The 24,288-nt window shown below is 36.6% G+C and overlaps 1 protein-coding gene across 2 annotated transcripts in view; it reads right to left on the reverse strand.

Moving 5' to 3' along the window:
• ABCB7 (ATP binding cassette subfamily B member 7) overlaps nt 1-24,288 on the reverse strand; it is a 124,150-nt gene that overhangs the window by 59,752 nt on the left and 40,110 nt on the right. For both annotated transcript variants that reach the window (XM_081125833.1, XM_081125834.1), the window contains one exon: nt 7,402-7,521. In XM_081125833.1, the coding sequence (XP_080981959.1) occupies nt 7,402-7,521 (120 nt within the window). The remainder of the gene's footprint in view (nt 1-7,401; nt 7,522-24,288) is intronic.

Here is a 24,288-nt window from a genome sequence, read left to right on the forward strand (position 1 = left end):
TTGTCTTCCTCTGGGCTGCAAGGCCTATCTATATAATACAGTTTATCTTAAAATTCTTTGGTGGAGACAATGATAGCATAAAACACCCTCAGAATAAAAAGAGCATTACAAGGGAAATAAGTAAGCAGATGGTATGCTGTGGCCCTGTATGTTAAACATGAAATCCTCCTCCATTTTCTCATTTGACATGCCTTACTTTCTGTCTTCTGTCTCTCTAATGGATACCTCAGGTCTCATTATGAAATCACCACCCACTGTTCAGATGACAGGGCAGTATTCATTAGAGCTAAGAAGGATCCTGAACCCTGTCCTAAAGTTCTCAGAAGTATGTAGAGGAGATAAAGAAGACCAAAGTATAAAGGAGAACAGATTTGTCCAAAGTGCTTATATGCCAAAGCATGTAATTAGGTTCAGGAAAAAATAGGAATCCAAGGAATGAAAATAATAATAATCTATCTTTGCACACCAATTATAAATAACAATTGCAGTACTACTCAGAAATAAACAATGACCAGGTTTTTAAAGATTTGGGAGAGTGATCACTTTTAAAGTGAGGACAGTACAGAAGATGGAAAAACAGTGTCAGGAATGGCTAAATGTTACTATGCTCTATATTCCTAAAGTTGTTCTAGTTCTTGTCTAGAAAAAAGAAAACTGTTTTCCTATAGGATCTGAAAGTACTAAGCAAGCACATATAATAACACCTGGCAATTTCTTCCTATTCCTGAACCAAAAGGAATCAAACATATATTTTGAATATTGATTTTTCTTTTTCCTTATTTTTAAATTTTATTTTTCAATTAAAGTTTACATTCAATATTATTTTGTATTATTGTCAAGTATACAGCATAGTGTTTTAAACAATCATGTATTTAGAAAGTGGTCCCCCTGATACTTCAAGTATCTACCTGGAACCAGTCATAATTATTACAATATTACTATGTTACCTAAGCTATACTTTATATACCTGTGACTACTTTGTAACTACCAATTTGTATTTCTTAATCCCTTCACCTTTTCAACCAGTCCCCCATCTGCCCTCCCCTCTGGCAACCATCAGTCTGTTCTATCTATGAGTCTGTTTCTATTTTGTTTGTTTGTTTATTTTGTTTAGATTCCACATATGAGTGAAATCATATGATATTTGTCTTTCTCTGGCTTATTTCACTTAGCATAATAATTTCTAGGGAAAAGCATGCTGTCACAAATGGTAAGATTTCATTCCTTTTTATAGCTGAGTAATATTCCACAGAATATATCTACCAGAACTTTTTTATCCACTCAACTACTGATGGGTACTTGGGTTGTTTCCATATCTCGGCTATTGTAAATAATGCTGCAATAAACATACAGAAGCATATATACTTTTAAATTAGTGTTTTGAGTTTCTTCTAATATATTCTCAAAGTGGAATTGCTGGGCCACAAGGCAGTTCCATTTTTTAAATTTTTTTCTAGGTAACTCCATACTGATTTCCACAGTGGCTGCACCAGTCTGCATTCCCACCAACAGTGCACAAGAGTTCCATATTCTCCACAGCCTGGCCAACATTTGTTGTTTGTTGATTTATTGATGGTAGCCATTCTAACACCTGTGAGGTGATACTTCATTGTGGTTTTAATTTGCATTTCTCTGACAATTAGTGATGCTGAACATCTTTACATATTGCCCATCTGTATGTCCTCTTAGAAGTGTCTATTCAGATCTTCTGCCCAATTTTTCATTAGACTGTTTGATTTTTTTGGTGTTGACTATGACCAGTTCTTTATAAATTTTGGATATTAACCCCTTATCAGATGTATTGGCGAATAGGTTCTCCCATTCAGTACGTTGTCATTCCATTTTGATTAATTTTGCTGTTTAAACTTTTTTAGTTTGATGTAGTCCCATTTCTTTATTTTTCTTTTGTTTCCCTTGCCCTAGGAGGTATATCAGAAAAAATATTACAAAGAGCAATGTCAGAGATTTTACTGTTTTCTTCTATAAATTTTATGGTTTTAAGCCTTACACATAAGTCTTTAAACCATTTTGAGTTTATTCTTGTATATAAAGTAAGAAAGTGATCCAGTTTTAGTTTTCTGCATGTAGCTGCCCAATTTTCCCAACACAATTTACTGAACAGACTATGTTTATCCCATTGTATGTTTTGCCTCCTTTGTCAAATATTGACTATAAAGGAATGGGTTTATTTCTGGGCTCTCTGCTCTGTTTCATTGATTTATATGTCTGTTTTTATGCCAGTACCATGCTGTTTTGATTACTATGGTCCTGTAGTATAGTCTGGTATCAGGTAATGTGATACCTCAAACTTTGTTCTTTCTCAAGATTGCTGAGGCTGTTCAATGTCTTTGGAGATTCCATATAAATCTTTGGGTAATTTGTTGTAGTTCTGGGAAATACGCCATTGGTATTTTGACAGGAAGTGCACTGACTCTACAGATTAATTTGGTTAGCGTGGACATTTTAATGATGTTAATTCTTCCTATCCAGGAGCAGAGTATATGCTTCCAATTATTTGAATGTTCTTCAATGTTTTTCTTCAATGTCATAATTTTTTGTACAGGTGTTTTACTTCCTTGGTTGAATTTATTACTAGATTTTTTTGATGCAATTATAAATGAGGTAGTTTACTTAATTTCTCTTTCTGGTAGTTCATTATTGGTATATAAAAATGCAATCAATTTCTGAATATTTATTTTGTATCCTGCTACTTTACTGAATTCCTTTATCAGTTCCAGTAAGTTTTTGATGGAATCTTTAGAGTTCTCATGTCATCTGCAAATAGCAACAGTTTTACTTCTTCCTTTCCTATTTGGTTGCCCTTTATTTCTGCTTCCTGTCTGATTGCTATGGCTAGGACTTCCAGTACTATGTTGAATAAGAGTGGTGAAAGTGGACAACCCTGTCTTGTCCCTTTATCTTAAGTAAAACAACTTATAGCTTTTCCCTGTTTAGCTGTGGGTTTGTCATATATGGCCTTTATTGTGTTGAGATAAGTTCCTTTTATTCCCACTAGGCTGAGAGTGTTTAGCACAAATGGGTGCTGGATTTTGTTAAATGCCTTTTCTGCACCTATTAATATGACCACATGATTTTTATCCTTCATTTGTTTATGTGGTATATCATGTTAATTGATTTGTAGATACTGTACACACCTTGCATCCCAGGAATAAATCCCATTTGATCATGGTGTATGAATTTCTCAATGTATTGCTAGATACAGTTTGCTAATATTTTGTTCAGGGTTTTTGTACCTATGTTAATCTGGGATACTGGCATGTACTTTTCTTTCTTTATAGTGCCTTTATCTGGTTTTGGAATCAGGATAAAGCTGGCCTCCTAAAATAAGCTTTGGTGTCTTCCCTCTTCTGAAATTTTTGGGAAGGATAGGTATTAATTCTTTTTAGAATGTCTGGTAAAATTCACAAGTGAAGCCATCCAGGACTTTTGTTTGTTGGTAGTTTTTTTATTACTGTCCTGTGTGCAGGAAGATGGCCTTCGCTCTAAAGCCACACAGCTCAGTCTCTCCCTGTGTGTCTCTGGTGCCCTCGTGCTTGCCTAAATTCCTTGAGCATGTTTTTAAGAAAGACTGCAACACGGGCCCATGCTCACCAGTCTGAATGGGCAAAGCCAACAGCCGTATGTGAGACTGGCAGAGCAGGGTGTCAGGAGTCATCATGATGGAGTTAGTATATCTCCCTAGCCTAATGCCATATGGGAGGAGTACTCAGCCCAGAAAAGATGGTGTCTGTTGGCAGTGGGAGTGAGGCAATCAACACAGGGACACTGGCACTGTCTCTCTAGCCCTGTCCCCGAAGCCACAAAACTCAGTCTCTCCCTGTATGATTCTGATCCTCTTCGAGATGCTGTTCCTCTTTGGAAGCCCAAGGTGAGTGCTTGTAAGCAAGATTTTGTGCACTGGCCCTTTAAGTGTGTCTCGGTTTCCATCAGCCTTCTGTCTCAGCCCAGTGGACCGAATCCCAGACGATTTTCCAAGCCAGATGCTTTGTGGGTTACTCTTCCTGGCAGTGGTGCTCCGAGTTGGGGAACCTGGTGTTCTCATGGCTAAGATATCCCTCCGGATTCTCAACTGCTCCACGTTGATCCAGGGGCATTTCGCATCTCCGCCCTTCCTATAGGTCTAGACATGACTACTTTATATCTTCAGTTATAAAATTTTTGTTCAGCTAGTCTTCAGATGGTTCTCCAGGTAATTTAGTTGCAATTCTAATGTAGTCATGGGAGGAGGTGAGTGCAACTTTCACCTATTCCGCCATCTTGGAACCCTCTGAGGATTGATTTTTCTATATTCATTTCTATTTACTTGTAATTTACACGAGGTTAGTACAACAGTTTACATTCTATAGGTACTAAATATTTGTTGACAGAGAATCAAATATTAGCCTTGTAAAAAATATTTGCGTCCTTAAGGAAATTAGATTGATCTAGATTTCATACCCTGATGTTACCTATCACCAAGCAACAAAAATATGTGTTTCGAGAAAGACTGGAATTTACTCTAAAAATAGTCTATACAAATGCCATTATTTAAGACTTCTCTCTTTGACTAAATTAGTCATGTTCTAACCTGTTTTCTTCAACTCAAAAGTAAGTCCAGAAAAGTCTACCTTTAACTTGTGAGCAAGGTACTTACATTCAGCTAATGAAGGAATAAAGGCCAATTTGGTAATTCTGCCTTGCACAAGAGCTCAGAATAAGTTTCACCCTTAAGTAATTTGTGGATAGAACATAATTCAGCAACCAGAACTGGGTTAAAAATATGAGTTTTTAAAATTTCAACATTCAATTTGTAGTGCTATACTCTCTCTTCAGCTTAAACAAACAGAATAAAGTATGGATTCTTGATCTATTGCTCAGCATCTCAATTTCAGTCCTCTTCCAGAGAAGGGTCTGATTCATTGAGTACTCAACAGAATCCACAGATGAGAAAGGAAACTAGAAAAATGAACAGAGTCTGACTAAATTATCTTGGTTTTACTCTTACCTCTCCAATCACTCTTTCCATGTTTCAATTATTATTTACTTTACTTTCCTATAGGAACACATTTATCACAGGGTCTGTCTGTAGTCATCTTCCATTTCTGTTCTTTTTCTTGGTGAATTCATTAACTTGCATTGTTTCAACTATTACCTCTTAATCTAACCCTGGGCTCCTTCCTCAGCTTGTCTTACATTTTGTATTACCAGTTGAATATCTCTATCTCAATATTCAACTAGCGCCTCAAACTTAACATGCTCAAAACCAAAATTTTCATTTTCACAAAGAAGACCTCCTAATATACTACCTCCTTTTGTTATAAAGGCATTATCATTTTCTAATTCTTGACAACATCTTTCAATCCTATTCTTCTTTTTGATCTGTTGCTAAATCTTAGTGATTCTACCTCTCTTATCTTACACTGTCTCTCGCATCTTTTCCCTCCATATTACCATTTATACCACTACTCCAGTACAAACTATTACTTTTCATCTAGACTATTAAATTAGTATCATAACCCAGTCAGTGTGGCTCAGTGGTTGAGTATTGACTTATGATCCAGGAGATCGAGGTTCAGTTCCCGGTCAGGGCACATCCTGGGTTGCAAGTTTGATCCTCAGTTGAGGGGCATGCAGGAGGCAACTGATCAATGACTCTCTTATCATTGATGTTTCTATCTCTCTCTCTCCCTCTTCTTTCCTCTCTCTGAAGTCAAGAGATTTTTTAAATGAATGAATGAATGAATGAATAAATAAATATAACTAGTCAGTAAATATTTGCTGTATGAATGCATGAATTGAAAATGAATGGTATCCCTACTTTAGGTCTCTCACCACCCTAATCCATTTTATACAACAAGGTCAGATTAATTTCCTAAGCTAAAGCTCTAACTTTACTACCTATCTACTGAAGATAGAGTTTCCTACTTCCAACATAATGAAATAAATTTTTGTTTTACAGTTAAGGTATTTCACATTAGGAGGTCTATTTATCTTTCCAAGATTACTTCAAATTCCTCTGAAACATTATCCCCACACTGGAGCAAAGTTGTACTACTCACTTCTCTACATAAGCTATATGATCCCTCTCATCTTATTCTTGTTATTCCTATATCTATACCTATACCTATACCAATCCTATTAATTAATCCAGGCCTATCTCCGACATCACCTCCTCTGGGAAACTTGCCTGACTCCCCAACATTGTGGCTCTTTCCTTTGACATATCCTCACCACTTATTTTAAATCCTTTATGACCTGTGCTTTATTTATATTTGAATACCCTGCAGGGCCAAGAACAGTACTCAGTACTCTGTAGGACAAGTTCTCAATAAATACTTTTGGAGTAGGAAAAAGAATGAGTAAATAAACAGGAACATACATGATATAGAGAAGAAGCAAATTATAAGAACTGGGTTTTAAAACAAAATATTAACACATATGTAAGAGTAGTAACCAAATTATAGCCAAACTCACTTACACTTTTGAGCAGCCTTTTTTTTTTTTTTTTTTACCATTATTTCTGATGGAAATCTGAATTTATTTTGATTTTAACATTTACATTATGTTTCACTATGTGCCAGGCACAGTTCTAAGCCTTTTGTATGTTAATCCATATAACAACCCTATTTTGCTTTATTTTAAAAATTAAGAAACTGAGGCACAGAGACTGAGCAACTTGCCCAAGGTTACAAGGTTAGCAAGGGGCAGACCCCAGGAAGTCTGACTCCAGAGCCAATATAATATGTACCATTACTGTATATTGTACCTACAGATATGTACATCACTGACTTAAAAATTGTGAATAAATTGAAAATAAGGGATGTTTACTGAAAGCTCAGTCATTATTCTAAGTTTGTCTTATTAAAACGTTTTACAATACAGTAAGAAAATGAGGCTGCTAAGATGCAGAGAGCCCCTATTCTGAATGTTACCAAAATGCCCAGCTTTTGTTGCTGTTTCTTTCCCTTTTTTTCCTTGATGTCACATTGGTATTTACCACTTATGACTATCAATGTGCCTAAAATGTCCTTATTCTTTTCAATTTACTGGGAACTGAGAACAAAGCTTACCATAAATATGTATTAAACAAGAGCCAACAAGGCTCTGAGGAGTTTCTTTTATAAAAGTTCCTTATGCTTTGCTCCAATAAATGATCTTGTATCTTACACTGGTTTCAGGAATGAATTCCATTAAGTCGCAGCTGTTCTAAGTGTGATCCACAGATAAATCAGGCATTACTATATAATTTCTGATGACTGTATAAAATAGTTATATAAATAAGGGCCCTAAAATATGACAATTCTCCCCTCAAAATTGCTTACATCAGCCCAAGTTTCATTACAAAAAATATCACAGCATTTCTTATAGCAACAGACAATACATAATTTCTCTTATTCTTACCTTTGCACAACCCAAAAATCCCAGGGAAATGGCAACCCTAGCTCGTAGATCTGGCCTGTCTTTGGGCCACACGTAAGAAAGCATTGCTTTTATGATTTTCCGAGTATCAACATCTTTTAACTGTTGAGAGAAAACAAAGCAGTAACATGTTATTTCAAATGTAACTATATTTCAATAATGTAGAATTATGTACCTATTTGAGAAAAAGATAAAAACATTATAAGCATAACTTGTATTCTGAATCTAAGGTCAATATCTTTCAAACTCAAACTATTCTGGAGAAAAAAAACCTTTCAATTACTTTGAAAAAGCTACTCATTTCTCTTAATTTCTTACTTTCAGCTATAATTATCCTTATATTGCAAAAAAGTTATTAAGTGGGATGAGGGACATGTACTATACATTTATTTCTTACCCATTAAACTATTAAAACATTACATAAAATTTAAACATTTCCATATTTCCATCTTTGTGGTTAAAATCTTTATATACTTTTGGGGTCTTTATCAGTATATTTATTTAAAATGGTTTGAAGCCCTAAGTCCAAACTCATGATACAACAGAGTTACAATACAGTGTTTGGGAAGGTAGGAGTCTTGGCAGAGGTCGGGTTATGAAATTGCAACAAAAATGTAGTTTTACAATAATGCTTAATCTAACTTAAATCTACCTTACATTTCTTTTACCCATGTTCCTGAGGCAACATTCCCATTAAACCTTTTGTTTTAGTTTCAGCTTTTAGAGGTAGAATATTAAGAATCAAAACCACACTTTCTAAAGCCAAAATAAGATGACATACATATATATACATATACATATACATACATACATATATATATATAATTAGCCCCCCTTATCTACAGGGATATGTTCCATGACCCCTAGTAGATGCCTGAAACCATGGATAGTATCGAACCTTAAATATACTATGTTATTTCCTATACATACATACCTATGATAAAGTTTAATGTATTAATAAGGCACCATAAGAAATTAATAACAATAAAATAGAACAATTATAACAATATACTGTAATAAAAGTTATGTGAATGGCTTGAGGCCATTATTGAGTTAAATAAGTGTTACTTGAACACAAGCCCTGCTATACCACACAGTTGATCTGATAACCAAGACAGCTATTAAATGACTAACGGGCAGGTAGCATATACTGCACGGATATGCTGGACAAATGATGATTCACATCTTGGGCAGAAGGGTGCGAGACTTCATCACAGTACTCAGAATGGTGCACGCTTTAAAACTTATGAATTATTTATTTCTGGAATTTCCATTTAATATTTTTGCACCATGGTTGACCTTGTGTAACTGAAACCACAGAAAGCAAAACTGTAGATAAGACTACTGTATTCCAAAGATACTATATTATTATAGTTGGTAAAATAATCCCCATATTAAAATTTGAAGTAATTGCTCAATTTCTGGAAAAGGTATTAAAAAGAAAACAAAAATGTTAATGCTCATTGTTGGTGGGGATGTATGGAAATGAGCACTCTGATACATTGTTAATGGGAGAGAAGACTGAAACAATATTTCTGGAAAGCAATTTGATATCTACCATAAGCTTTTAAAATAATTCTACCCTTTGTCTTGAGAATTCCATTTCTGGAAACTTATGCTTTAAAAAGTACTTCAGAATATGTTCCAAGTTGAATCAATTTTATTGCCTAAAAATCTCTGGAATCTGTCTACTTCTTTCTATTTCCTCCGCCAACATAATCCAAGCTATCATTTCTTACCTAAACCTCCTATCTGATCTTCCTGCATCCACTCTGTTCCCTGTAAAATTAGTTCACCCTGCAATCAGATATTACTCCCAATTTAAAACCCTTCGAAGGCATCCTATCACTCTTAGAATAAAGTCCATAACATGGTTGCTGAGGCTCTGCTTGGCCAGGCCCGACTACCTCTCTAGCCATATCTTATACCACTATTTTCGGTGTTCATGCAGCACTGGCTTTCTTTAAGTTTCTTAAATATGCCATAATCCCTCTGCCACAAGACCTTTGCACAATACCATTTACTCTGTAGGGAAAAATCTTTCTCTCTACAATGTCAACCCATACCACCCACAACTTCTTACAACTAGTTAACTGCCAGATTAAGCAGCACTTTCTCAATGATGGTTTCTCTAACTCCATACAGGATTCTTGGTTGTATTTTCTCGCAGAACAGTATTACTTTCTTTCAGAGTATTCATTTCAGTTATAAACTACATACAGAACAATGTGGTTATCTGATCAGTATCTGCTCTCCTGCTAGAATTTAAATTCTAAGTGATCAGTAATTTGTGTTTTGTGATCACTAATATAACCAAATACCAAATACAGTGGCTGACATACATTAGGTATTTAACAAATATTTATTGAATAAAAGAATAAAACATTTAGCTATAAGGATACTTTATTCCCATGCTGTTTTAATAGGAAAAAATTGGAAACAGCCTAAACGATCAACAATGCAGAACCTTGTAAAGAAATCAGTGAATGCGTACAACAAAATACAGCCATTCAGAAATATATGTAGTGACACAGACACGTGGTAAGTTAAAAAAAAAAAAAACAAGAGTTAAAGTTATTTTTTGTGGAAAAAAATGTAATGTGTGTAAGAGTTTACAAATGCATACAAATATATCTACAAAGCAAGACCCCCCAAGAGTGTTAACATCAGTGGCTGTGAGAGGAATCATTGATGATTTTTTATGTTCTTTTTTTTGCCTGCTTGTATTTTCTGTAGCTCACATATAACAAGAAAAATATGTAATTATTTTGAGAGGGGGAAGGTTACATAACTTCAAGTAGATTTGCACAACAAGGAATGGGGGAAAACTATATAAGAAACCCAGGACAACACATTATATAATACAGAGTAGTTTTATATTATGGTTATTTCCCCCAAGGCTCAGCAAACTATTTTTACAACATCTTTTAGTCAGTTTACTGCATAAAGTATAACAGAAACAAAAGTGTTCATGTTGTACTGAAAACAGCACTAGCATATACTCACACATGCACTCCTAACTGATAAGGTGTTTTTAAAAGGGAATGAGGCTATAATTTTAAAATTCACTTTTCCAATCAAACTATTACTAACTAAATATAGTTTAATATATTATAACACAAACAAGGGGATTTTAACCACTTTTCCATTTCAAAAGTTTAGTGTTTTATTTTTCTTGATGGAATATTTCCACATATTGTTAGAAATACTTTCTCATGCCAAAACCTTCAACAACACACCCCGCAATTTTTTCAATAGGGACACAGAGAAGTTATAGCTAAGAGAAAGAAAATTATTCTAGTTGGCTTAACAGAACATAAAATGTCACCACTTCATACAACAAACTAGGTTCTTGGTTGTATAATCATGCATTATGATTCCATTAAGTTGTTCAAGTACATGCCTTCAGTTATAGTTTAGATAAATTATAAAGTTTGAAAAGTAATGTCTTTTGTTAAAAGTACAGCCAAATAAAAGAGGCATTTCAGAGGCTGAGGCACATTTTTAAAGAATTTTAAACCAACTTATTCCTGCTGCACAAGAGAGTAAAATAAAATTGAAGGCCTCAATTCAAATCCTGAAAGACAATCTACCATCTTTCAAAATCATCGCAGTTAATTCATACTGGACACCCAATGGTAATCCTGAAAGACAAGAGGGTTAACTAAAGCTGAAAAGAGACCAGACACAAGCTTAAGACTGAATTAGACAAAACCTTCACATCATCAAGTAATCTTTATATTTCAGACTAAGAAATACAAATAGTACAATACCCCTTTAAGATAGAATTCTTAAAGAAAGGGTGGGAAATGTAGGAAATGTTGAGTAGGATGACAAGAAATTGGGTTATTTGAAAATTCACTGTGATTATAAAGAGTAATTACAGTATAGGGGGAGATAAAAAGAGAAGGAAAGGAAAGCCTTTCTCAAGGGTCAAAATTCCAGACGTAAGCAACAGTTAATATAATAACAGTTTTTCTTTAAGCCTTGCTTACACATAAAAAGAAAACATGAAATTCTTTAACTTTTCTGTTTATCATTTTTACAGTAAAGTAGAATTCAAAAGTTATTTTAAAAACAGAACTGTGATGATTATATCATGACAACAAAAGCTCTTTAAAATTGAACACTATAGAAAATCATTAAAAGGCCTGTAAAAGTAGTAGTGAATCTATTTTCCTTCTCTGCTAACAATATATAAAACTTGCTATGGCTAAAAGACTCAAATTTAAACATGGAATTGGCATTTTAAGTCCCATTACAATATAAAACCAGTATTATGTTAGTATGTGGAATAAACATTTCTAAACAGGTTTTAACTATATACAGGAGTAGGCAAAAGTAGGGTTACAGCTGTGAGTACATGAAACAAAGTTTATTCTTGTATTATTTATTAATTTTTGTGTTATTTTCCATAAGAACAACTGTAAACCTACTTTCCCCGCCTCTATACTGGAATTAGCCAGCCATAATAAAGGAAAGCAATTAAATTCAGAAAGAAAACACACAGGTTAACAATAAAAGGAATTCAAATAGGCACACTAACAATTGTGAATGATAACAAAATTGTGCTGTATTTTTCCCCCCTAGAAATTATTTTGGAAGAAAAGGTTTGGAAACATCAGACTGCTGCTGTCAAAGAGGAGATGGAAGTAACTGAAAACAAGAAAGAAAAAAGCAGGTGCCTGAGAGAAAGAAACTTGATTGATAACAGAAACACACTCAATAAATATTTATTCAATTAATGAATGTATCTATTCTTAAACACATGAGGGCAAATTCTTAATACCTAGATATATATATAACTTGATTTATTAAGTCATCACAACTTTTGACAGATTTTAAAATATTTCTCTGGTATTAATATATAGCTTCATAAGCCTTATGAGGCTGGACAGATAAAAATAATGAAAATAATATCTACTTCTATACAAGAAGCTAAAACAGCACAATCATAGCACGGTGGGCCAAAATCAAACACATAAATAAAACTGGGAGCACCTGACTCCATAGGGTAAGAGTGGAAGGCCACAAATTGTACTGCTTATATGCAGCAGGGTTCAATTAAACAACATGACCTGGATCAATGTAGTCACAACTATTCGTGCTGTAAGTAAACACCTATAGCTAATAACCATTTGGTCAGGACACAATAAGGCCAATTCAAAAAAAAAAATCAAAACACATCTGGAGCAGCTCACTTGGTAGAATTTTCAGGTATTAAAGGTAACTGTATATTGATAAATTGAATACATATTTTGCTTCTCAGGACTGTAGCTTCCTATCTCTTGTGAGAAAAGATTATTGGAGGATCCAAGATGGTGGCAGAGTACATAGATGTTACACTCACCTCTTCCCAAGACCACACTGGAATTACAATTAAATTACAGAAAAATCAACCTGAATAACCAACTGAAGACTAGCTAAACAGATGTCATAGCCAAGGATTTACAGACGCCACATTGAGACTGATAGGAAGGGAAGAGATGCGAAAAGGGCTGGCCATGCTCCCACAGGCAGCCGCTGAGATTTCAGAGGGACATCTCAGCTGCCAAGGTTCCCCCTGAGAAGAGTGGGTTCCAAACCCCATGCCAGGCTCCCCAGCCCAGAGCACCATAGCTGGGAAGAGGCACCCACATACCATCTGGTTGTGAAAATCTGCAGGGATTCTGTCCCTCAGGGAGAAACTGGAGTCTGCTAGAAACCTATGTGCTCTCTTAAAGGGCCAGTACACAAAATCTTCTCCATGGCCACTCACCCGGGGCTGCAGCAGAGGGAGACCAGCTCAGAGCAAACTGGGGTCCTGTATGCAGAGACTAGGTTGTGAGTCTCCAGGAAGAGAGCTAAAGGAACAGTCACCAAGGTTCCTGTGTTCCCTCTAACACACCACCCACAAACACCATCTTTCCTGGGCCAAACACTCCCCTTGATGCCATGTTAGTCTGAGGGAATGCAGTATCTCCACCCACCCCAACTCCCTGTGCACGCCTGCCTGAGTTGATCCACTGATGAGGAATCAGTTGCCTGATCTCATGGTGTAGATTTTCATCGAGGGCTCTTGAGAAAGTCCTAAAGAACTCATAGAGTGTCAGAGACTAAGCGCAGTGGCTCTAGGGAAGGGTCCATTTTCCCAATGCCCACCCGACTGGCACCACTGCCCCATGGAAAATCAACCAGCCCCACCCTCATGACTCCTGGTAGCCCCACTCTGCCAAGCAAGAACCATGCAGGGGACTCAGCTGGCTGCACTTAGCCTGGGGACTAGGTGAAGACTTTCTTGGAAGGCTCTCGATGAGGTCCTGGCAGACTTGGGAAGAGACTGAGCTGTGTGGCTCTAGGGCAGGTGCAGTTTTTCCCTCCCATTCCTGAGAGACTCCACCATTCCTGTGTAGAGCCCTCCCTTCTTACAGCAACATCTTGGTCTGTTTGGGCCTGATAAACTATGATGGCCCCAGGTTGACAACTCCCTGAGAACCTGCCCCACCAGAAAGGTCCAAAGCACCTGACAGATTACAGCTGGCCTTGGTGTACCCTCAGACTTTTGCTGAGTGGCCTCAGATACAGCACTGGCACAAAGTTTGAATCTCTCTCAACCTGGTGATCATCACTTGCACCTGCCTGCTGACTCATTGAGAACCTCCCTCATGCAACTCTCGCACTTCCAGAGGTTCTTTCGGTGACTGACCCTAGAAAGCAGCTCACAGATGGAGGCAGATCTCAGAGCCTTAGGCCTTTTGCTGACCTGCCCGTGGGCTTGGTGCTGGTGGAAGCCAGCCTTAATGCTTAGACCTTCTGCCACACACCTAGGCCCAGCAGAAGTAACCACAAAATGTAAGGATTGCTTTGTGGCTCCTAAAGGGAAGCCCAGGTCCAGTCCCAGGCAGCTGCTGACAAGGACCTGAACGAGACTCCCTCACAGGAGGCCCCAGAACCAAAACACCCAGTAACAGACTTTGGGTCACATCATAGCACAACCCAATTAGCTCCAAAGATGGCACACCCAAGAAGATATATTTCTGTAGAAACCAGACCCTACTGAGGTGATTACCACTTCATGGAGTCAGCCCCCGCACAACAACTCACATACCATGGTTGGGGTAGATCCTCATACTCAGCCAGTATGACACCTCACCCACAAATGGGAAAACAGCAATAAAGACTGAACTACAGCCCCGCTGGGTGTGGCTCAGCCGTTGAGCGTTGGCCTAGGATCCAGGTGATCAGGGTTCGATTCCCGGTCACGGCACATGCCCAGGTTGCAGGCTCGATCCCCAGTTGGGGGCGTGCAGGAGGCAGTAGATCAATGACTCTCTCATCACTGATGTTTCTATCTCTCTCCCCCTCTCCTTTCCTCTCTCTGAAATCAATAAAGATATATTAAAAAAAAAAAAAGACTGAACTACAAAAGGAGGACTCACCAGTCTGTTCCATGCTTCTGTGTAACTGGATCTATTTTGTTCATCAGTTTTGTTCTTTAGATTCCACATATGAGAGAGATCGTGTGATATTTATCATTCTCTGCCTGGCTTATTTCGCTTAGCATAATACTCTCCAGGTCCCACCATGCTGTCTCAAAGGGTGAGAGATCCTTCTTTTTTACAGCTGCATAGTATTCCATGGTGTAAATGTACCACATTTTTTTAATCTATTCATCTACTGATGGGCACTTGGACTGTCCCCAGATCTTAGCTATTGTAAATAACACTGTTATGAACATAGGGGTGCATACATCCTTTCTGATTGGTGTTTCAGGCTTCTTGGGATATATACCTAGAAGTGGGATCACCAGGTCAAAAGGCAGTTCCATTTCTAATTTTCTGAGGACACTCCACACTGTTTCTAATAGCAGTTGTACCAGTCTGCATTCCCAACAACAGTGTACTAGGGTTCATTTTTCTCCACCTCCTCGCCAGCACTTGTTCGTTGATTTCTTGATGATAGTCATTCTGGCAGGTGTAAGGTGGTAACTCACTGTCGTTTTAATTTGCATCTATGGGATGATTAGTGACATTGAAAATTTTTTCATATGTCTCTTGAACATTTGTATATCCTCTTTGGAGAAGTGTCTATTCAGGTCTTCTGCCCTCCCCCCTTTTTTATCCTCACCTGAGGATATTTTTTCTATTGCTTTTCAGAGAGAGTGGAAGGAAGGGGGGGGGGGAGGGAGGGGGGGGAGGGAGGGAGAGAGAGACAGCAATATGAGAGACACACATTGATTGGTTACCTACCACACGTGCCCCAATCGGGGCTGGAGATGGAGCCTGCAACCAAAGTACGTGTCCTTGGTCGGAGTCAAACCAGGACTCTTTAGTTCGTTGACTGACACTCTAACCACTGAGACAAAACAGCTAGGGCATCTTCTACCCATTTTTTAATTGGACTTCCTTTTGTTGACTTGTATGAGTACTTTATATATTTTGGAAATTAACCCTTTATCAGATGTATAATTGGCAAATATGTTCTGCCATACAGTGGGTTCCTTTATCACTTTGATGCTGCTTTCTGTTGCTGTGCAAAGGATTTTAGTTTGATATAGTCCCACTTGTTTATTTTTTTCCTTTCTCTTGCCATAGGCGATGCATCTGTGAATATTCTCCTACATGGGATATCTATTTTGTTGCCTATGTTTTCTTCTACAACTTTTATGGTTTCACAACTTACATTTAAGTCTTTTATTCATTTTGAGTTTATTCTTGTGTATGGTGTAAGTTGGTTGTCTACTTTCATTTTTTTGCATGTACCTCTCCAACTTTCCCAAACACCATTTATTGAAGAGACTGTCTTTACTCCATTGTATGCTTTTGCCTCCATTTTCAAATATTAATTGAGCATAATGGCTTGGGTCAATTTCTAGGTTTTCTGTTCTGTTCCACTAATCTGCATGCCTGTTCTTGTGCCAGTAGCAGGCCCTTTTGATTACAGTGGCTTTGTAGTATAACTTGATATCCGGTATTGTGATCCCTCTAATTTGTTCTTTCTCAAGATGGCTGCAGCTATTCAGGGTTTTTTTTGGAGTGTTTGTTCTAGATCTGTGAAATATGCCATTGGTATTTTAAGAGGGATTGCACTGAATCTAAAGATTGCTTTGGGTAGTATGGACATTTTAATTATGCTAATTCTACCAATCCATGAACACGGTATATTCTTCAATCAGTTTATATCTTTTTCTTTTTTTCATCGTCTTGTAGTTTTCCAAGTACAGGTCTTTTACCTCTTTGGTTAAGTTTATTCCTAAGTATCCTAAATTTTTTGATGAAATGGTAAATGGAATTGATTTTTTAGTTTCTGAGAGTTCATTGTTGGTGTATAAAAATGAGATATATTTCTGGGTATTAATTTGGTATCCTGCTACATTGCTGAATTCCTTTATTAAATCTAGTAAGTTTTTGTTGAAGTCCTTAGAGTTTTCTATGTACAATATCATGTCATCTGTAAATAATGACAGTTTTACTTCCTCCTTTCCCATTTGGATGGTTTTTATTTTTTCTTCTTGTCTCATCACTGTGGCTAAGACTTCCAGTACTATGTTGAATAAGAATGGTGAAAGCAGACAACCCTGTCTTGTTCCTGTTCTTAGGGGAAATGGTGTTAGTTTTTGCCCATTGAGTATGATGTTGGCTGTAGGTTTGTCATATATGGCCTGTATTAGGCTAAAAAATAAATTTTGTTAACGCTGAGATCAACAAAATAGTAGCAGTAATAAAAAAAAACCTCCCAACAAACAAAAATACTCGACTGGATAGCTTCACAGGTGCATTTTACCAAACATTCAAAGAACTAACACCTATCCTTCTCAAACTATTCCAAAAAATTCAGGAGAAGGGAAGACTGCCAAGCCCATTTTACGATGCAAGCATCATCCTATTTCCAAATCAGATAAAGACATGACAAAGAAAGAAAATTATAGCCCAATATCCCTGATGAACAAGATACAAAAATCCTCAACCAAATATTAGCAAGCCAAATTCAGCAATACATTGAAAAGATCATACACCATGATCAAGTGGGATTTATTCCTGGGATGCAAGGTTGATACAATATCCACAAACCAATTAACCTGATATTCCACATAAACAAAATAAAGGGGAAAAAATCATAAAATCTTATCAATTGATGCAGAAAAAAGCATTTGGCAAAATCTAGCAAACATTTATGATAAAAACTCTCAACAGTGTGGGAAGAGAAGGTACTTCTAAATAATAAAGGCCATAAATGACAAACCTACAGCTAACGTCATACTCAATGGGCAAAAACTACAAGGGTTTCCCTTTAAGATCAGAAACAAGACAGGGATATACACTTTCACCACTCTTATTCAACATAGTCCTGGAATTTCTAGCCAAAGTAATCAGAAAAGGTGAGGAAATATAAGGCAACCAAACTGGAAAGAAAGAAGTAAAAGTGTCATTATTTAAAGATGACATGGTACTATACATAGAGAACCCTAAAGAATCCACCAAAAAACTAGAGAACTGATCCATGAATTTAGTAAAGTAGCACGATACAAAACAAAAATTCAGAAAACAGTGACATTTTAATATACCAATAATAATGAACTATCAGAAAGGTAAACTAAAAAAGCAATCATACTTAGAATTGCATCAAAAATTTAAAAAAATACTTTGGAATTAATTTAACCACGGTTGTAAAAAGAAAGAAATTTAAAAAGAAAGAAGTGGAAGCATATACAGTGTTCATGGATAGAATTAACATCATTAAAATATACATACTACCCCAAACAATCTATAGATTAAAATCAATTTCTATCAAGCCCTGGCCAGTCTGGCTCAGTGGTTAGAGCGTCAGCCTACAAACTGTAGGGTCCCACGTTTGATTTTAGCCAAGGTCATGTGCCTAGGTTGTAGGCTCAATCCCCACCCCAGTCAGGGGTTCTGTGGGAGGCAACTAACCGATGTGTCTCTCTCACATCGATGTCTGTCTGTCTGTCTCACTCTATCTCTCTCTCCCCCCCTTCCATGCTCTCCGAAAAGGAATGGAAAAAATATCCTCAGTGAGGATTACAAAACAGAAAACAACAACAACAACAAAACCACAACTCAATTACTATGAAAATTCAAATTGCATATTTCATACAACTAGAACCAATAATCCAAAATTTTATATGGTAATCAAAAAAGATCCCCAATAGCCACAGAAATCTTATTTCCCAAAAACAAAGCTGGAGCTATCATGCTACCTGATATCAATCTATATCACAAGGCTAAGTAATCAACACAGCATGGTACTGGCATCAAAATAGACACCTAGATCATTTGAACAAAATACAACCAAAATATGGTCACTCAATATTTGACAAAGGAGGAAAGAATATACAATGGAGTAAAGACAGTCTAGTCAATAAACAGTGTTGAAAAAATTGGACAGATTCATGCAAAAAATGAAAGTAGACCACCTTCTTATAGTATGTATAAGAATAATCTCAAAAAGGATTAAAGACTGAAATATAAGGTTCTAAACCATAAACTCCTAGAAGAAAACATAGGCAGTAAAATCTCTGACATTTCTCTTAGCACTATGTTTTTCTAATATATCTCCTGGGGCAAGGGAAACAAAAGAAAAAAATAAACAAATGGTGCTACATCAAATTAAAAGGGTTTTGGACAGCAAAGGAAACCATCAACAAAATGAAAAGATAACCTACTTTAGTAGAACATATTCACCAATGATACATCTGATAAGAGATTAATATCTAAAATTTATAAAGATCTTAGACAACTCAACACCAAAAAAACCAACAATCCAATTAAAAAATGGGCAAAGGATCTGAACAGATACTTTTCCAAAAAGTGCATACAGATGGCCTGTAGACATATAAAAAGATGCTCAACGTCACTGATTATCAGAGAAATGCAAATTAAAACCACAATGAGATATCATCTAAAGTCTGTCAAAATGGCTTTCAATAAATCAACAAACAACAAGTTTTAGTGATGTGGAGAAAAGGAAACCCTTGTGCACTGTTGATGAGAATGCAGTTTGGTACAGCCACTATGGGAAAACAGTGTGGGGGATCCTGAAAATATTAAAAATGGAAGCTTCTTATGATCCAGCGATTCCATCTCTAAGTATATATCCGAAGAAACCGAAAACACTAATTCAAAAGAATATATGCAACCGTATGTTCACTGCAGCATTATTTACAGTACACAGGATATGAAAGCAACTCAACAGACAGACTATTAACAGATGAGTGGATAACAAGGCGTTGATACATATATGCAATGGAATATTACTCTGCCAAAAAGAATGAAATCTTACCATTTGCACCAGCATGTACGTACCTAGATGATATTATGCCAAATGAAGTGTCAGTCCAGGAAAAAGAAATACCATATGATTTAAATTATATGTGGAATCTAAATAACTAAATGAATAGAAAAAATAAAAAACAAACTAATTGATATACAGAACAGACTGATGGTTGGGGGACTGGGTGAAAAAGGTGAAGAGACTGAGAAGTACAGATTGGTAGTTACAAAATAATCATGGGGATATAAAATAAAGCATAGAGAATATAGTCAATAATACTGTAATAAATATGGAGCCAGGGCTAACCACCATGCTGTATACCTGAAACTAATATAAAATAATATTGAATGTAAACTGTACTGGAATTTAAATTTTAAAAAAGGAGAAAACAGCTCTGGCTGCTATTGCTCAGTATTTAGAGCATCAGTTCATGCACTGAAGGGTTGTGGGTATGATTCCCAGTCAAGGGCACATACCTGGGTTGCAGGTTCTATCCTCAGCCCCAGTCGGGGTGCGTGCGGGAGGTAACCAATTGATGTGTTTCTCTCACATAGATGTTTCTCTCTCTTCCTCTCTCTCTGCCTCTTTCTCCCACTCTTCCACTCTCTCTAAAAATCAACAGAAAAAATATCCTCAGGTGAGGATTAACAAGAAAAAAGAGAGAGAAAACACTGTAAAGCACCGAAGCTAGAATAATTTTTTCCACCATGAGCCCATTCCTTTCAAGAGATTAGAGGGTATTGGGCTATGATGGGGAAATGAAAAAGTAAAAAAATGATCTTTTGATAAAAATAGAAGAATCCCCTTTTCTTTTCCTGATGAGGAATTTAAGAATTCTACTTTTAGAGACATTCCTAAATTCTAATAGTATGAAAAATTCTAACTCACAGAATCAAGGGATTGGTTTAGAAAGAAACTACTTGGGGGCAAAACTTGTGATAAGAAAAATATATACCAAAAATTCATGAATGCTATTTGTTTTATACAAATGTGGTCTATAGGCTGAATATTTTCTCCCTAAAGAATTTCAGTATACATGCTGCTAAAGGAAGCACTCCCTAAAGAATTAATTTAGCAGAGAATTTGGACGTGTTCACAATTTCAGGCATAAGCAAACTGCCCAGAGAAGAGAACTCTTCCATTCAAGCTAAAGATAACTAACTGCAATTAAAGGAATAATTTTAAATACTACTTCAATAACAGTGGCTTGATGAAAGCTAGGTTAAGACACGTAAGTTGAGTAGATGTATAATGGAAAAACCCAAAGGGTAACTGAAAAATTTTCCCCATAGTGGGTATATAAGTATAGTGAATTTATGGGTAGGAGAGGAAAGATATATTGTAAGGAAAAACTTTACAATTATTGTTACTTTCTCTATACCTCAAGGTTTGTTTTCCAAGCTGCTGGTCTGAAACCACGAGGATCTTACCTAGCAGTGAAAAGTCCCTAGGGGAAAAAAATGGCTTATGCTACACGAGATAGATTTCTACCCAACAGTTAATCATTTATAATGAAAAAACAAACTGCAAAAGTGACTAATATTCACACTGCCAGTTAGTGAATTCTCTATCCTAAAGAGAAGTTAATTTGAGAAATCATACAAAGATCATAAGGTCGCTCTTATAAAGGCATTCCCTGGGTGGTTTTAGACATGCGGTGGGTGTCCATGCCTCTTCTCCCAATGAGTTGTGGTGTGGTGCATGTTGGTGGACCTGTTTCCATGCTCGACAGGGTAGTGGGCCATTGGGAGGGAAAGCACAGCAAGATGCAGTGGACAATTGTCTTTGGAGCATCTTTTTACATGCTGGTCTCACGGAGGGGACAAGGCCTTCAGGGGACCTAGCAAGAAAAGCCCGCACCACCCTCCTTCTTGCACAGGCTCTGAGTGTGTCAATTTTTTTAAAACATTCTTGGAGACAAGATCTGGACGCAGGAACCGACCAGGAGCTCATGTTGGCTCCTGGCTTGGGTTCTCTGTGGTTGGAGGCTATTGTGGTTTCCAGCCCACCGTGTGCACTGGCACTTTGTAGTTTTGCTTATCCCGCACTTGGAGGCAAGGTTGAGCCAAGCTCTGGTGTTTCTGGTTGGGTAGTTCTGGTGTTCATCCAGAGGGAGGCCTGAGCAATGTACAGGGCAAGGAGACATCCAAGGCTAAGGAAACTGAAAGGAGGGAGAGCCCTCAAAACTTCAACAGGTCCACTGGTCTCCAGCAACCTCTCTCCACCCCCTCTCCACCCATTACAGTGCTAACCTAGTACTAGTTGGCTGGCCAGTGCATTGTTTAAAATTTAATTATTTATTTATCTACAGTTGACATGCAATATGATTCAATCTTTTTAAAAGCATCAGGGTCTAGGGGTTTTGACAGATTCATGGCAATCAGGCAGGAAAACAATCATGTCACTCTTAAGCATCTCTTCTGCTACCTTTTGCTGCCAATTGGCCTCTCACCTCGTGGCCACCACTGATCTCTTTACTCCTACAGTTTTGCCTTTTCCAGAAAGATCAATGGGATTGACAGTATGTAACATTTTTATTCTGGCTACTTTTGCTCAGCAAAAGGTATCTGAGATTCATCCATGTTGTAGCAGGTATAAAAAGTCACTCATATGCCCTGGCCGGGTGGCTCAGTTGGTTGGAATGTCCTTCGATTCCCAGTCAGGGCACATATCTAGGTTGCAGGTTGGATCCCCGGTGGGGGCACGTACAGGAGAAAACCAATCAATGTTTCTCTCTGACATCGATGTTTTTTCTCTCTCTCTCCCCCTTCCTCTCTCTCTAAAAAAATTAATTAAATTAAAAAATATATCCTGAGGTAAGGATTAAAAAAAGGTCACTCCTTTTTATAAAATAAAAGAAAGGTTAAGGCTACTTGATGATGGACAAAAATCAAAGCTAGAAAAAAGTATTTCCATGTCATCCAGGTATTCTTGCCCACTGGTCTGCATGTCCACTCATTTTAACAAGCTTGAAGACTCACTATTCCAGTATCTCCCCAATCCTCCAATTTTTAATACCCCAAGTTTCACTTCATTTTATTATATCAAGATTTATACCAAATCTCTCTGACTGTTGATCTCTCTTTTAATACTACTAGTTTCTGACTATATCCAGTCAATGAGGACGTGTTTCTAACACTAAAAAACAGTATATCAAGTAAAGTCTGGGAAGTAGCCCTAATATTAAGTTCTGCATTATTCTTATTATGAGCACAAAATTAAGTAAGTTTACTAACAGATACTTCTTCAAAGGAGGCACATAAAAAAGTTTAAATGTAGGAGAATAACTCCAAAATCCTTTAAAAATCTGAAGATTCTATTATAAAACAATTCCTTAATTCATCTATTTTAAAAACAGAAGCTTCCAAATATTGAAACTACCACTCTTTAAAGATCTTCTGAGCAGCATTATTAATGCTGATTAATGGTTGTTAAGAACATACAAGTGGAAATGCATTTTAAAAAAGCAGTAGAGATTTCAGTTAGTTATAAGGTAAAATTTATGATTTGTTGGAGTGATAAAATTTCTCCACGGTAATTTAGATGTTCTACCATCTAAACTGTTAAGTTTTTGGAGAGCAGAGACTGTGACTTGTTCATTATTGTTTCTACAGTATTTAACATAGAGTTATGCACAAAGCATGTATGTATTCAATACATACTTTTTAAATGAATGGATAATGGTAGAGGAATAGGATTTACAATCTCACATTATAGTAACAGCAGCTAATGTTTAGTGAACACTTACTATGTACCAGGCATTATTTAAGAGCTTTACATGGTGTGAGGATTTAACACATTTAAATCCCATTTGGTATGATTATAATCCCCATGTTACAGATGAAGAAACTAATACACACAGAAATTAAATAACTTTGCTCAGGGTCATTCCATTACAGGAAGTGGTAGAGCCAAAATTCAAATCTAGGCAGTCTGGCTCCAGAGTTCAGGCTCTTAACTAGAACTCCATACTGCCACTTTTCTGGTGTGGCATTCAACTCTATTATTCTATAATCCCCTTTACCTAACACAAAGCTGGAAGGGAAAAAAGCTAGAGAGACCAAATATAAAGTGCTACAATAATTTTTGCTTTGTTTAATTTTACTGGAGAATAAAGAAACTATCTTGAAGTTTATAAAGCCTGAGGCTAACAGAATGACGGCTTCTCCTTTATTAGTCAACATACTTTTGGTGTGTTTAGAGCATTATTTGCAACTATCCTTAAGAGGCCTTGGTGACAGACAATCCTGAAAGCTGGCAAATACCATGCCAAGAATACATGAAGAAACACACTTCAATACTTCTATTAATTTTTAAAAATTCTATTTTATAATATTTTGCTGCTTCTAAAGACAGCCATGAAGTAAATAAAAAAATGGGATAGAAATATGAAAATGAAAGCACTGTGTTTTGAGTTCTGTGAAAGGAGCTATTTTGGAGATCAAACAAACACTGGGAGAAAAGCACTGGAAAGGTTTTCTTCCCACAAATAAAATAACTAATATTTATCTCTCTACAATTTAGAGAACACCTTTACATAAAATTTGTTAATTGCCAATAATCCTAAAAATGTCATTTCCATTTAGAGATTCCATATAT

This window comes from Miniopterus schreibersii, assembly GCF_964146895.1.
Source record: "Miniopterus schreibersii genome assembly, chromosome: X".
NCBI classification, from domain to species: domain Eukaryota; kingdom Metazoa; phylum Chordata; class Mammalia; order Chiroptera; family Miniopteridae; genus Miniopterus; species Miniopterus schreibersii.